Source organism: Mesoplodon densirostris, chromosome 20, assembly GCF_025265405.1.
Source record: "Mesoplodon densirostris isolate mMesDen1 chromosome 20, mMesDen1 primary haplotype, whole genome shotgun sequence".
Taxonomy (NCBI): Eukaryota; Metazoa; Chordata; class Mammalia; order Artiodactyla; family Ziphiidae; genus Mesoplodon; species Mesoplodon densirostris.
In genome coordinates this window covers 13,748,604-13,765,070 of record NC_082680.1, presented here as the reverse complement: position 1 = coordinate 13,765,070, position 16,467 = coordinate 13,748,604, and the positions used below count along the sequence as shown (strand labels likewise).

At 38.0% G+C, this 16,467-nt stretch overlaps 1 protein-coding gene across 5 annotated transcripts in view; it reads left to right on the top strand.

The window, feature by feature from the left end:
* SORBS2 (sorbin and SH3 domain containing 2) overlaps window positions 1–16,467 on the top strand; it is a 173,760-nt gene that overhangs the window by 87,528 nt on the left and 69,765 nt on the right. For 4 of the 5 annotated variants that reach the window (XM_060085826.1, XM_060085825.1, XM_060085823.1 and 1 more), the window contains exons 4-6: window positions 47–73; window positions 314–438; window positions 14,729–14,867. In XM_060085826.1, the coding sequence (XP_059941809.1) occupies window positions 47–73; window positions 314–438; window positions 14,729–14,867 (291 nt within the window). The remainder of the gene's footprint in view (window positions 1–46; window positions 74–313; window positions 439–14,728; window positions 14,868–16,467) is intronic. The other variant, XM_060085820.1, reaches the window with a different exon arrangement.

Genomic DNA, 16,467 nt, shown 5'->3' with positions numbered 1-16,467 from the left:
GTTTCTTTTACCGGAGTATTAATTTCAACATTTCCTTTTCTTTTAGGGCGTGATTCTCAGTCACCAGACTCAGGTACAAAAAAAACTGTTCTGAATAACCACACATTTGTTGTGAGTTTTTTTAAAAACATATTTATAGCCACATTATTAATCCTACCGTAAACTTAAACTGCATATACATTTATGCATATTAAACTTTTAACAAAGAAAGAAGAAAACTTCCATTTTGGAAATAAAAAATAAATTCTATTTAAAAAATGTTAAAAGTGAATGTAGATATTTTTGTATCCGATTTGCTTTCCCTTAATAAAAGCTTGGAGATGTTACAATGATCGAAATCAAGAGACACTGAATGGAGATGCTACATATTCCTCTCTTGCAGCAAAAGGTTTTAGAAGCGTTCGACCAAATCTACAAGAAAAAAAATCACCAGCTCAGGTAATCTTGCACACTGTTGTCTACTGTGTTATTTTAAAGCACAGCTATTAGGCCACTGCTCTAGAGCCTCTTTTCTAGTAACATGCATATCTTGATATGTTTCATTTTTGATATGGTTTTGCTTTTGTATTCATATTGACTTGTATTTACAACATGGAAGACAAGTCTTAAGTTCAAAACAGGTTTCTGAATATTTTTTCTAATTCAGCTGATAAAAGCAGGTCAGTTTCTGACATAATTTTTAGGATATTTTCTAATTCTTAAAAAAATGTCAGCTGATGATTTGGATTTCAAAGTTATGAGGTCAGCAATATATTATTTACTCAATAAATATGAGTTATACAACTGCTCATTATATTAACTAAAGAAACTCTGTGTTGGAGATATTAGTAAAATTGTGTTACAGGCATGAAAAGTGTTAGCAAAACAATGTGAGTAAATACTATATCTATATCTATATATACCTATATATATAGATATAGATATATAGATATATACCTCAAGGTCTAAAAATATGCCAAGAGAACATATGTTCACTTTTAACCTAATTTCCCAGAATGTAGATGGAGACAAACTTTATAATGTATTCTCTATAAAACTATTTTCCTCCAGAGGGCAACTATTGATAATAAATTAAAACACATTCTAAACAAAAGAAAAATGATCATTCAATCTGGCCATCCAAATGTATAGCATAATAAGAAGGTATCACGTTGCTTTACTTTCTTTAAGGGTAGAGTTAACACTGGTTTAATGATTAACTTTGACTTTCTCTCTGTTTTCCCTTCAACATTATTTCTTTCTCTGGATGTTTTGGTAATCCAGGCACCCCTTCCACCACCCAGAAAAGAGAGCTTTTGTAGCTCCTTGATAACCAGTCACACAAAGGGTGACATTTTAGACCAATTAGTAACTAACACACAAATTCCCTCCTGTACAGAGTTCTTTACTAACAAAACACCTCCTCAGGGAACTATGTATTCTAATGATGAGTCCAGCCAGACAATTGTATATTCTGAAGAATCTAACACAACTGTGTCATATACACAAAAAATCACTAATCCACTACCACCACCTTCCAGCACAGGTCCCCCACCAAAAGCTGACATGAGTACCCCATTTCTACAAGAGGACTACACGCAAGATTCTCAGACTCGGAGAATCTCTACATTGAAACTAATCCATAACCAGGATCCAGGAAGTAGCATCCCCTTTAATCCTCCACAGTTTTCCAAATCTGTTGAAGTACCATCATTTCACAAAAGGCCTTGCTCACCACCCCCTAACCCAGTGCCTGAGATACACACAGCATCTCTTTCCATTCAGATAGCTCCCCTTTCAGGACACGATCCTGAAAGCCACAAACAGCCACCTGAGCTTTCTCCAGAGACTGCAAAGATACCTCTTCAGCCAGAGAGACAAAAACCTGCAGTTGCTGCGGCCTCTCAGTCCTCAGACTGCCAAGTGGTACCTTACACTTTCCAATCTCTTCTTAGAGCCTTCTGTAGAGACCCTAACTCCTTTGGTTTGGGCTTCTTATATAATCCAATGCTTTGTTAGTTTGCAATCAGGAAAGGAGAAAGAAACCATCTTCCTATTTAAAACCCTACTAAATTCATCGACAAGTTTCTAGGTATTTTTTAATTAAAAAATATCTACATAAAAAAATATATATCTACAGATCTTTTATCCAGAAATAATGTTTTAACAGTTTCTTCCTTCTAGGTATTTATTAGAAATCATTGATGATTGGTTATCACTTAAGACTGCAAAGTACTTTTAAGTTTTAAAGAAATATTTTTCATGCCAGACCTTTGAGTACCTAGATCGTACTTTATTTACATGTGTAAAATCTCTTAAAATAATTGTCCATTATAATTCACTTTGGCAAGAAACATTCATCTTAATTCCACCAGAGTTTATTTTCTTGTAGTTCAATATACATTTTCATTGAAACTTGATCAATTTCTACCTTTTTAAGTTTACAGTTTCAGAAAGTATATTAATCAATCTTTAGTACTCAGACTATTAAGAAGTAAATCTTTATTTGCTTATACGTAAAATTCTCCCATAGTGTCATTCTGCTGATATTTATTAATCTAGTTAGAAAAGAAATGTGTTTGTCTTCTTGGCTTTTCCACAAAATGATGTAATGTTAACAGCATAAGCTTTAATGATAAACTATAGATTTCAATCCAAGCTCTATCACTGGCTATGTGATGAGGCAACCATCCTAACTACTCTGTGAGTCTGAACAAAGAAATGAGAATATTAATTAATCCTAATCATTTTATTATGTTTGGAAACTTAAGTTGATAACTTTCTTCCCTATGGCTTTGTCACCGTCCAGGCTGACCGGAGACAGATGGTTTCATTATACAATCCTCAGGGAATCAGCATGAGCCACAAGTTAAGATTTGAGATGCTGTCACTTTTATTCATTCAACAAATATTTACTGGGCATGCGTCGTCTGTTCTAGTCACAGAGCTGCATTTGAAACCATTGACGATTAAAGTCTTGTCGGGGGTAGAGGGGACAAATATTAATAAAAACTTAGATAAGCAGATGACTACATACATTAGAAGGAGATTATGTAAATAAACTAAGCAGCACTGCGCAGGGATGTGGGGAGCAGAGTCCATGTTAAATAGGATCGTCAGAGGGTCTTCACGCAGTAGATAGAACAGCTTTGAAGGGGGAAGAACATTCCAGGCAGAGGGAATATCTAGTGTAAAGGCTTTAAGGCTGAAGCACTCTGGGGCTGCTCAAGGACCAGCAAGGGAGTCATAGGTGTGAGGCGTAGGTAAGAGGAAGTCAAGTCAGAGGTTACAGAGGCCAGAGGCCAGATGCTCCTAGAAGCCATTGCAAGGATTTCAACTTTTACTCCCAATATAAATGGGAGTCATTGGGGGATTTTAAGGCTATGGCTGTCATCATTTGACTTATATTCTAACAGAATCATTCTGGCACCTCAGTGGAGAACAAACTATAGTAGGGCAAGAAAGAGTCAGCAGGCCAGGTAGGTAGGCGGCTATGGCAACAACTTAAGTGAAAAATGGCGGTGGCTCCGAGCAGGGTGGAAACAGTGGAGGTGGTGAGAAATCGAATTCTGAATGTATTTTGAAAGTAGAGTAAATAGGGCTTCCTGATAGATTGCATGTTGGAGGTAAGGGAGAGAGAGGAGTCAAGACTGACTTCAAAGTTTTGCATCTTTGCAACGGGGAAAAATGGAATTTGCCACCCTTTGTCCACTGAGGCTGGATAACCGTGAGTAGAGCAGGTCTGTGGAAAGATCAGAGGTCCCATTTGGGACATGGTGAGTTTGAGGTGTCTATGAGACATCCACATGGAGAGGTCCACTATGTATTTGGATACATGAGTCTGGAGTTCAGGTGAAAGGTCCAGGTTAGAGATCTAAGCCATCGGCTTCTAGATGGTTTTGCAGCCATGAGACTGAATGAGATGACCAGAGCATGACTACAGAGAAAAGAGGAGGCCCAAGGACTGAGCCCAAGGGCATCCCAACAGTAAGAGGAGGAATCAGCTAAGGAGATTCAAGGGAGGAGGAAATCCAGGAAAGTGAGGAAAGTATATCGAGGAGAGGTGGTTAACTGCATAAATGCTGCTGACAGTACATGTGTAAGATGAGGTCTGCTAACCTACCACTGACCTAGAAGTGGGGAGGGGAACTTTCTTGTGAGTTTAAGAGAGACTGGGAGGAGAACAATTGGACAATCAGCTCCTTAAGGGGTTATTAATGTAAGATCTTTCATCTAGTTATTCCCCTTCCCTGAGCCTCACTTCCTTCATCTATAAAATGGGGATAATAATAGCATTCATCTCACACTATTGCTGTGGGGTTTGAATAAGACACTGCCTGCTACATAATTATCCCTCACTATGGAGTAACTGTTGTTATTTTAAAATTATCCTTTTTCCAAACTATGCATCTGATTGGGAAAAGGAAATATATTATTTTCAATAGTACATTTTTTGAATGGGTGGATAAAAGTTTGTTTCATCCAACCAACAGTAGGTTCCGAGATTACAGTGTATAGTCTTTTATAACACTTTCTCAAAAGGTGGCATAAAACTGTTGTAGTTCTGAGTTTTTATAATTGTGTCAGAATATTTAACATGAGATCTACCCACTTAGCACATTTTAAAGTGTACAATAGAGTCCCGTCAACTATGGGCGTGATGTTGTACAACAGATCTCTAGAATGTAATCACGTCATCTTCTTGCGTAACTGAAACTCCACCTGTGAACAGCAACTCCCATCTCCCGCACCCATGACAACCACCTTTCCACTCTCTGCTTCTATGAGCTTGACTATTTTAGAGCCCTCATATATGTGGAATCATGCAGTATTTCTTCTTCTGTGACTGGCTTATTTCACTTAGGATAATGCCTTCAAAGTTCATCCACGTTGTCTCATATAACAGGACCTCCTTCTTTTTCTAAGGCTGAATAATCTTCCATTGTCTGTATATACCACATATTCTTTATCCATTCAGCCACTGATCGGTGTCTAGACATGTTAGCACATCTTGCCTATTGTGATACACTTTACTTTTGTCTCATTTTCCACCTAATGGCCTTTCACGGTGTTGATCTTTCCGTTTTAAATACTTACATTCGGGTTTCCCTGGTGGCGCAGTGGTTGAGAGTCCGCCTGCTGATGCAGGGGACACGGGTTTGTGCCCCGGTCCGGGAAGATCCCACATGCCGCAGAGCGGCTGGGCCCGTGAGCCATGGCCACTGAGCCTGCGCGTCCGGAGCCTGTGCTCCGCAACGGGAGAGGCCGCAGCAGTGAGAGGCCCACGTACCACAAAAAAATAAAAATAAATAAATAAATACTTACATTCCACATTCTTGCAAGAAGTCTCAGTAAATGCCAAGAGCTGTCAGCTACACATCATGAATTAGCCAAATATATGCCCTATTATAAAGAATTATCCTCCCAAGAAATTAGCAGTCCCAAGAAACAAAAATGCTCTACACTGAGAGGTGAAAAGGAAACTTTAGTGTTCTGGAAGTTTCATTTACATACTTTTGCTGTTTTCATTAAAGTCTGACCATTAGTGTAAGATGAAAACTGCAGCCTACCATTAGGAATTTTAATTCTCTCTGTATCTGATAATACAACATATTGTTTTATAAGCTGCGTATGTTTTAATTTACCTCCTACAAATTTATAGAGAGAGAGAACACAAAATGAGGTATGTTGCCCTCTGTCACTGTGTGAACAGACATCCTGTTGCTAAAAATGTCACATTGTTCTCAGTGTCAGATAAGTGAATGTCTAAACCAGAAGCTTTGAAAGACAGCAAAATCTACACCCCAGACATTTTCTCTGGCATTTGTTAGTGTTGTGCCCTTTGCTTCAGGAGGATAAACTTGGCCCTTCTATTATGAAATAATGTCATCCAGAATTTGCCAAAGCCTCACTTTCACACTCCTCCGGCACATATGCTGGGGACTCAGAGGGGATTTTGTCTCAGTGTCATGCAGACAAAGGAGAAAACTCATCTCTTTTGCTCCATGGGATCAATATGTAGAAGTTTTAAGGAAGGCTGAATCATGAATAAATGTCAGCAGTGTAGGATGATAGAAAAGGTGTAGAATACAGAGTATGCTTTCTGGACCAATCCCATCAACACCAGCTCTAATCACTCATGTGTTCTATTAGGATGGCCAGCCAATATCTCATGACTTCTTTTTTATGGGTTTGTTATGAGATCAATTGATCAGGTCTATGGCAAATCCTCCACCTGACGTGTGTGTGTGTGTGTGTGTGTGTGTGTGTGTGTGTTTGAATGACTGAACAGTAGAGAATATTTGGGATTCCAGCATGAATTTAGAAATCACCTAGAAGCCCCTCTATAGCACCCCCAAATAGAAGCGCAGCCTGCCTCTTCTTGAATACACGTAGGTATGGAGAGCTCAGTTAGTGTAGGAACAGCTAGTCAGGGCTTGGGCAATTCTCAGATCTAAGTATTAGAAAGTATTTCTCATATTGAGGCACTCCGCCTTCCTTAACTTCTGTACTTCATCAACAGGAAGCAAAAGAGATGAAGTTTCTCCCTTTTCATATTACTCTTCTCTCTACCCTGCTCTTTGCTTTGGGCAAAGCATTCCTATGCCTTCCAAGCATTTTACTTTTTAAAAAATGGCTCTCATTTATTAAGAGCTATTACAGCACACAAAATGCTGGACTAGCACTTTACATACATTTTTTCACTTAATTTTCACAGGCTTTAGGAGTTGGGTTTTATTAATGTCTGCATTTTTACACATGAGGAAACTGAGGCCAAGGGAAGGTAGACAGCTTGCCATGTCTGTCTGACTCCAGACCCACAGCTCAACCAGGAGGTTCAAGTGCCTTTAGTTTCTGATATAATCTGACACTTGAACCCCATGTTCTGGCAATGTTCTTAAGATGTGACACCTTCTCGGAGTCAAAATCATATTCTTGATCTGAGTAGCACAGTGGAAATATTCACTCCCCTGATCCAGACAACACACTCCATCAATGTGCCCAAATCTGTGTGACCATCTTAGATCACTTGTCACTCAGGTTGTGGGTAGGGACTATAACGCTAAGACCTCTGGTAAAAAGGGTTTTTATTCTGAGGCTACAGGGCAGTTTTGTATCATCAAATGCAGGCAGTAAAGCCAGGTCCTAGGGGGCCTGGGGAATGACCAGTTAGCTACTCTCTTTGTCCATCTTAGAGGCCACCCAGTTTCTGTCTCACCTCCCTGCAAGTTGGCCACATTCTCTTAGCTTCTGCCCTCTCATCTCTCCAAGTTGCCTGTGGATTTCCATGACATTCCCTGGCTCTGATTATGTGTGAACTTGCATCTGGGACTGTGGGGTACACGATTACCTGACTGGGGCATTCAGTATCATTTAATTCAAATTCCCTGGAAAGAGGTAGTGCCTCGTTGACCCAGTTTAGTTCAGTTATTCCCCCTCCTAAACAATAAAATGGGCTTGCCTGGTACAAACACAGCAGCCAGGGACTTCCTCCTCATCCCCTCAGGAGGGCTGTGAGAGAGGGGGGTGATTATCACAGAAGGAGATGGGGTGGTATGTAAAAGCGAACTTTTTTTTTCAGAGAAAGTCTTAAATTGGTTCTTTTAAAGTTACCATGGAAATTGTAAATCTTAACAGTGATATGGATAATTATAGAATAAAACCCATTTTAATTAGCCCATCACAAGCCTTCAGCAATTTTCATTATTTTGTCATTTGTTTTCAACTGTCAACTTCAATTATCCTGGTAGTAGTTTAAAGCCAATATAAGGTATGATATCCTTAGGTCTGTAGAAATTTTAGGACCTTTATCTAATGGGTGAAGAGAAAAAAATAATGAAAATACCATTATGACACCTAATAAGATACAAATAGTTTCTTAATATAAAGATTGATTTTTGTATAACTCTCCCCTAGATATTTTTTTCAAGTAAATTACTATCAGCTCTATTGAAAAGTAGAGAACAAAACCTGTCACATCCTTTCACTTGATATTTAAGACATATTTCATACGTTTCTTGAGAAATGAGGCCTAGAAGTTCAACCACTAAAGACGTTCAAGAGGGAAGTGTTAAGATCCCAGACTACAGTGCCATGTCAAACCAATTAGAGTCTGAGACAGAAAGAAAAATATTTCCTCCATATACGTATGTTTTTATGTATGTATGTCATTTTTTTCTAGGACATTTCAGCGGTTTAAAAAATATTGAAAAGTTGAAAAGTAAGCGTATCAAAAATGAACATTATTTTAAGTTTAAATATTTTATTTTGACCAAAACAGAATTTATTACAATTTTAACTTCATCTTAAATTAGTTAAAAATTGTTTAAGATCATCGTTGGCCAAGGGAAATTTGTCAGGCATGGCTATTATCTCAACTGAAAATGAGATCAGGAAAAAACAGATTTTGAAAATATTATTATTTTATTATAATATTATTGCTTCCATTAAAATCCAGGGTACAAATTTTTCCTTTTTCCTCAGTCTTCAATATGACCTGGCATGGCACTGTTCATTATTTAAATTTTTGATATTTTGCTCAGTTTGGATTTTTTTTGTATTGACTTTGATTCTTTTTTCATAAGATTGCATTAAAATAGTGTTTATCTCCATGACTTAGTTTTTGTCATTCCGTTAAATTTTGCACCCAAGATAAGTGCCTTGCTCACCTCACCCTCAGCCTGGCCCTGCCAGACTCAGCTCCCTTTCTCTGTACCCCAAGGTCCACTCCAAGCCCATATCCAACTATTCCCCTTCCACCTCCAGATTCTACATTTACTGAGCCAAAAAACATACGGCCTAAGGGTTTATAACTATAGATATTCTTTGTTTGGTTGCCACTGAGTTAATTTTTAATTTGGTTGCCTTGGGGAAACATGGCCTTTGCCTTCTACCAGTTTCCATCATTCCCTCTTTTTTTTTTTTAACATCTTTATTGGAGTATAATTGCTTTACAATGGTGGGTTAGTTTCTGCTTTATAACAAAGTGAATCAGCTATACATATACATATATCCCCATATCCCCTCCCTCTTGGGTCTCCCTCCCACCCTCCCTATCCCACCCCTCTAGGTGGTCACAAAGCACCGAGCTGATCTCCCTGTGCTATGCGGCTGCTTCCCACTAGCTATCTATTTTACATTTGGTAGTGTATATATGTCCATGCCACTCTCTCACTTTGTCACAGCTTACCCTTCCCCCTCCCTGTATCGGGACAGCAATAAAGATGCAGATGTAGAGATTGGACCATCATTCCCTCTTATCTAACCCCTAGCCTGATTTGCACATTCTGGATACATTCCTGGCCCAGGGTCAGCACCTGAGTTTGCAATGCCCACATATGAGTATAAAAGTATCACATTTAAAATGTGTGTCTTTAAACAACAACAACAAAAGCTCACTAGATAAGAATAGAATAGAAAAATCTGTCTTTTTATCCAGGGTTGGAGTTTCTTAACCTGTTAGATTAAAAATGTGCTTTCAAGTATCCATGAACCCCTAAAGTTGATGCAAATTTTATGCATACATGAATTTGTGCATTTTTCCTAAGAGAAGGATCAATAGCTCTCAGATTTTTAAGGTATCTGTGGCCAAGAGACCTTTTTATATATTGGATTTTTTAAAACTCTCTAATTAAAATTCTGAGGACAAAAATTAATTATAACTTTTTATGAGATCAACAGCCTGCATGACATCAACTGTTAGGAGGATGATGGCTGGCCAAGAATCACTTAAATCTTTACTAGGCAAGATTTTTAAGTTTATACACTTTTCTTTAATACATTCCCCATCCTTGTATTAATATCCTATTATACTTTGGCTATCTATGCTACAACTGGCCCCATACTGAACACTCAAAAAAACCTTTATTTTGGAGGTGGGGGTGAGGAGTAAGAAAAAAATTTGCTTCAGAGTTTCATTCACTCATGTTGAGTGAATTCACTTATCATCATATTTGCCCTGTGTGGTCAGCTATCATGAAGGTGAAAATGGATAGCTATGACATCTTTAATGGGCCATCCACTCTCTTCCTTTTACAGACCACCCCTCCGCCATGTTTAGCCTTGGAGGTATTAAACCTTTTCTTTCTCCTTCAGTTTCTTTCTCCTTTACCTAAGATTTTAAGCCAACAGTAGTTCTAACCAGCTAGGGCATACTCTAACATCATCAGTGGCTGTTTTTGTTTTTGTTGTTTTTCATTTCATTTTCACATAAAGGTACCACTATTTGCACTGCTAGGATATTTTAAAGTTCAATTCCTTTAGTATTTTATAGTGAAATTAACATAGAGATTCAATGAGTGGAAAGGAAACAAAATTCCCTTTCCATTTAGTTGTTTTTAATTTGATCAGTCTCTAGATCTGAAAATCAGAAAAACATGAGGCAAACTGATTTATATTTGGGGGACATTTTCCAACAAGGAGGCAGTGGGGAGAAATCTGCTATCAGATTTCTCTGGTGAAGGGAAAACTAATTCTGCCAACCAATGAATGACTTGATATTAATCTGTTGTCACAAGTACAAAAACCAAAACTTTGGAGAAAAAAAAATTCCATTATACCAACACTCTTAAGCCCTCACCCAAAACTAAAGCTGTGTGAAAACTGGTCTTATTTCCAAAAAACATTTACTGGATTCCTTTTCTGCATGTTTTCATGCTTTTCCTCTACTGTGTGGTTGGCACCTAATTCTTCTGAATATATTTTCTTAGAGTGCTTGCAAATAAAACCGATGCTTTGCCTTCTCTGCCACATTGCAAAAAGAGATGTTTTTATTAATTGGATCATTTATATCTCTTCTCATTATTTTTTTCTCAAACCCAGCTTGGAAACCAGAACTTAACTGCCAATGTGCTGGAGGTAAATGCTTCACAAACACACAGACAAACCCTACCAAAAGCCTCTTCTTCATGCCTTCCTTCTGTGGTACCTTTTAACCCAACAACTTTTTCACCAGATAGTGGCTCCAGCCCAGCATCACTTACCCTGCTACAACCTGCTGATTTGGGGCCTTCACACCTGCAAAGACCCCCGATGTTTTTGCATTGTTTTTATAAACCCCTTCTTCTTGCTCCTGCCTGCCTTATCCACAGCAACGCCACAGGCTCTCTCACTACAGACCTCCCAGGGCGAGCACCCCTCCTGCTCCTCCAGGGAGTACTCCTCAGCCACCCCAGATGAGCTGCAGATAGCTGACTCTGACAAACTGACTGTTCTGAAACACCTTCCCCAACCTTGGGTCAGCAGTCTGCCATGACAGATGGCATCACTTTAACCACCCCTGCTATCATGCATGTAATTATTCTTCTTTCCTATGCTCCATCATTTTTAAACAGATCTCCAAAGACCGAAAGGACCAATTTCTTGTCTGCCATCTGATTTTGCAGCCGAGCATTTTTATTTGCATACATGTTGATTCCATCTAAACCGATTCTGTACAGTCTGTTATGGAAATACATTACGTTCATCCTCATAAACCTATTTTGGGCTAAAAAGGTCAATTATATTCTCTTCATTCATTTTAGAGTCACTTATGTTTACACTGTGTTGCTCTAGCTAATGAGTTGTACAGTGATTTGCCTTAATAAGAAGTTTTCTCAGAAATTTAGATAGGTATACATATAATATGATGATGATTAATAGAGAAAGTCTAAAATTTTAATACAGTATTAAATCCTGGTAGATAACAGTTTACTTCAGAGATTTATATGAATGTGCCCTGTGTGAACTGTTCACATCTCCTTATTTGTCACATACATGATTACTCACTGTATGATGTTAATTCTTCTTGCTCCCCTTTCATTAACAGCTACATCTTTTGAACCCACCTATCCAGCAGGAGTGAAAGATGTAAATAACCTTAATCTACATTGCAGAAACTTAGCCCTAGGATTTTGTTGGAATTATTTTCCCAAGACACCCCAGTATAGAAATTTATGAATATTTATTGTTTTATATATCAATAATTTGTCTTCCATTTAGAGCGATAAATAAATATTTCCCATACATATTTATTTCATCTAAATATATCTACTTGACAAGCAGTCCCTAATAAATGATTTATAAATGCCTAAAGTGTTTCAAAATTTTATGGCGCAGATTTTCTATTGCATATAAAGTATAGATAATAGCTTCAATTTGAAAGGCACATAACTTTAGGCAAAATAAAGGGTATTTTTTTCTAAAACTGATTTCATAATGAAGTTCTAAATATGCATTGTCATAGAGAAAATTTTAGCTGTGCTACATAATTTTTATGTTGCATCAAGGTCATAAATCTGTGAATTTCTTTTTTTTTTTATTTTTTTGCTTTATAACAAATTTAGTCAGTTATACATATACATATGTTTCCATATCCCCTCCCTTTTGCATCTCTTGCCTGAAGAAATATTATAAACTATATGTTTTTCAAGACATTGCAATTACAGAAGACAAAAGATACTTTTTAGTATCTTTACTAAATACCTAATAATACTTTAGATGGGTTTCAGTATTCATTCAACAGCTGGGTATAAAACTTCCCCCTGAAATGTTACATTCAGAGACTAGCTACGGAAGGAACCTCCTTTTCCACGGCTAATACCTCCCCTGCCACTAGTACCTGGAGCGCAACAGGCATGAGCCTCTCCATGTTCTACTATGCTTTCAATAGTTCTTTACTTTTAAAACTCTAAGGAATGCCTTTACCCCAAAATACAAAGCAGTGATAGTGTATTTATTTATGTACTAGCCTATTTAATTTACTGTTTCTAAGACTCTTCAGGAGCCTGAGAAGCATACATATAGCTTTGTGGAGCCAACTGTAACTGAACTTAGTTTCAAGTAACAGTTTAAATTGCATGTACCTTCTCCATGAGATGGTTTTCCTAATAATTATTTCACTATAACAATCAAGTATTTTCTAAAATTCTAGTAGTATTATTTCATCAGTAAAATCCTAATTGATTTAGCATGATGAAAGACTAAATCTATTTGCAGCTTTTATTTTGTTTAACCCATAACCAATGTTATTGGAACCATCAAAATAGGAGGCAGGGCAACTTTCCTAAGTTTAGTTCCATAGTAACATGATAGTTTTTTTTTTTTTTTTTTTGCGGTATGCGGGCCTCTCACTGCTGTGGCCTCCCCCGTTGCGGAGCACAGGCTCTGGACGCGCAGGCTCCGGACGCGCAGGCTCAGCGGCCATGGCCCACGGGCCCAGCCGCCCCGCAGCATATGGGATCCTCCCAGACCGGGGCACGAACCCGCATCCCCTGCATCGGCAGGCGGACTCCCAACCACTTGCGCCACCAGGGAGGCCCCATGATAGTTTTTAATAAGAAGAATTCTCCGGCCTTTAACATTAATTATAACAATAATATTTAAATTATATTTACAAAGATCAACAAAACTGGATTTGGGCCAGGAGGCAAAAATAGTCTCGAATAATTCATCAAAGATATGTAAGCACTCTGAAGCATTTGGGTAGATCAGTGCATCACACTTATCTGAATGGCCAGTGCTCTAAGGTAGATGACCCTCAAGAGCAGTAGTTCATCATTAAGCACAATCATTGTAATGATACGCTTACTGACTTTAGGACAGATGTGGTATGGCTATAAAGTAATGAAACTAGATTAATTCTACATTATTTGAAAACATCTGCTTTAAAGTGAAAAATCATGGAAATGTTCAACTAATTGACTACCTATGTTTCAGGCCTATACGACAGAAGTTTAATTTGTTTTCAAATAAGCAGATAAAGGTCACATATTATGGTTCTTTATCTATGTGCATATGTGTGTTTTGTGTGTATTCAGCTGTAAGGTATTTCAACTAAATGCTCTTACTAATGTTTTATCTTATTTGCATGCATTATACAATCTCCACAATGCTCAGTGCTATGTTGTGGACAGACAGGCATGCTTAATAGTGAGCTCAACTTCTCTAACTGAGCTGATTCAATTCAATTAGAATATGTATCTATTGAATATCTACTATCTTATTAGCACCAGGTTGCATGTTATACAGAAAAATATGTTTAAAAAGCATATATACGACCATCTTCAACAAGAATCTTGAAATACCACTGGGGCTATCAAAATACTCAAATATAAAGCAATCAAAACAATAAATTATTAAGGAACCAAAAAGAGGCCCATAACGTGCTAAATGAAACATGAGTAGGAATAAGCCAGGGGGTTAACACCACTTTCTGATGCTTTGCCAGGTATTTGATTCTTCCAGGATAGATTGCTTCATGACATATATAAATCCAAACAATTGTCCACCTTAAGTCAGTCACCTTGCCCTGGAAACCTTGATTTGCTACAGGATATATATCCCTGATTAAGCCTGAGAACCGATCACTTTCCTCTTTTCAAAGAATGTTCTTGTAAAATCCTACACCCAGAGCAGTGTGATGTAAGTCACGACATTAGAGCAGATTCACCCTCCACGTTTATTTTATACTGGCTCCTCTGGTATCTTTGGACATCACTGTTGGCAGAGCAATATGCCCACTGGTCAGCTGCTTCCATTCTCCTAATCACCTCCTGTGCCCTCTGACATACCAAGAGAGTGATTTTCAGAGTAAAGGAAGATAGAGAAGACACTGAAAAAAGACGTCCCATGCCCTTCTCGACATCAGTTAGTAAATAAATAGTTGACAGCTGATTACTGTCATGTGAATGGAAGCCATTATTGTCATCTAAAGGAGTGATGTTTACAGGGGACCGTGCGCTTTAACAGGATGTCTCTGCACTTTTCTCAGAGCCAGATAACAGTGAATGGAAACTCTGGAGGCACCGTGAGTCCACTGAGTTACTATCAAAGGCCGTTTTCCCCTTCCGCCTACTCGCTACCAGGCTCACTCAATTCAAGCATTATCATGCAGCATGGCCGGTCACTTGGTAAGTCATCTGACAGTCACGATTTTCATGACAATTTCAATATAACAGGTACAAACCAAATGAGAAAAATATAAAGCATCCAAGTAATTTTTGGAAAAGGAAGCAGAAACATTCAGTACTCCACTATTTAATGAGCCTCTCCTAGGGGAGGAATCAAAGGCAGAGGATTTAACACTGGAGAAAATAGGGACCCGGCTATTCCAAGACGATGATTGCATCTATATCTGAGTCTGGAGAAGGCTATTAGATATTTGGGATGATGGGACAGAAAGAAGAAGATGGCCAGTTGGGGAGAGGAGTGTGCATATATACCAGGAGAACATTCATGTAGTGAATTTCCATGGGTGGCAAATACCATCCATGTTCGAGACAGCCCTTTCTTTTTGTGGAAAAGCTTTCATTGTAGAAAATTATTTTGATATATATAAAGAAGAACTATTTAACAGTTAAAACAGTTTAACAAGGGGATAGGCTGCCTCCCAAAGTAGTAAACTACTATTCAAACTGAGACCAGAAGACCACCAGTCAGGGATGTGAGTTCCTTTAAATAATGATGCAGAATTTTATAGAAAGATAGTTCTTAATCCTTTGGGAATTAAGAACTAAATGAAAGATAGAGCTCTTTTCCCCCCCCCAAGAAAAATGAACATTAGAGCATTCATATAAATTTTTAAACATATGATTTCATGGGGCTCATGAACTCTTTAAAGCTTCCTAGAAAAGAAGCTGTGCTATATAATGTTAGAAATATTTTTATGCAGCAAAATATATTAGGACAATTTAGAAAATAATGTAATAAATATTTCTTAGTTTTTAAAAATGTAAAAAAACCCAAACAAACAAACATTGAAAAACAACCCAAATCGAACCATCATCTGAATTCAAGCTGAGAAAGGTTCTATGTTGAGCAACTAGAAGGATTGCAGGGCAGCAAGAAACAGGGAAGACGGCGCAGGACCACGTGACCACAACATACCTCTCAGAAAAGCAGACCGATCCTCTGGCCACCACCAACCAGCAGAGAGAAAGAAACTAGAACACAGGGCTTTAACTCCCATGTCCTCGTTGACAGCAGACAGTGCCTTCTCTTCCCCGACACTGTGTATGGAAAGAAGATGAGGCTATTAGTTTACCCAGGAACAACCAGCCTATGGATTGTGGAACTCAACTTCTATAGCCAACAAAGCCTCTCTAACTATAAGACTTCCATGTAGCCATGAGACTCAAAGAAAAGTCTAAATATACTTGCACCTTCTCTAAGGCTGCTCCTGGGATCATCTGTGAATCTTATAATGATGTCCTTTTACAGTATAAGAGAGTAGAACGGCTTTGTGCCAAAATACTGCCCTTATATAATCAGTCCCTGGTGTAGTATTGTAATAGGAGTCCATTATATCTAGATTCTTTATGGAGCTATGCATGATTACACATCTATAGTAAAACTCTACAAATTATCCCAGTCATAATATTTTTCCAAATAATTATTATCAAAGTTGGACTCTGTCCCCTTTGCCTGTCTTAATGAACACAGTCTTGTCCCTCCCACCCCAACAAACAAAATATATAAATACTTAAGTATGGACAGGCTTTTATATTAGAA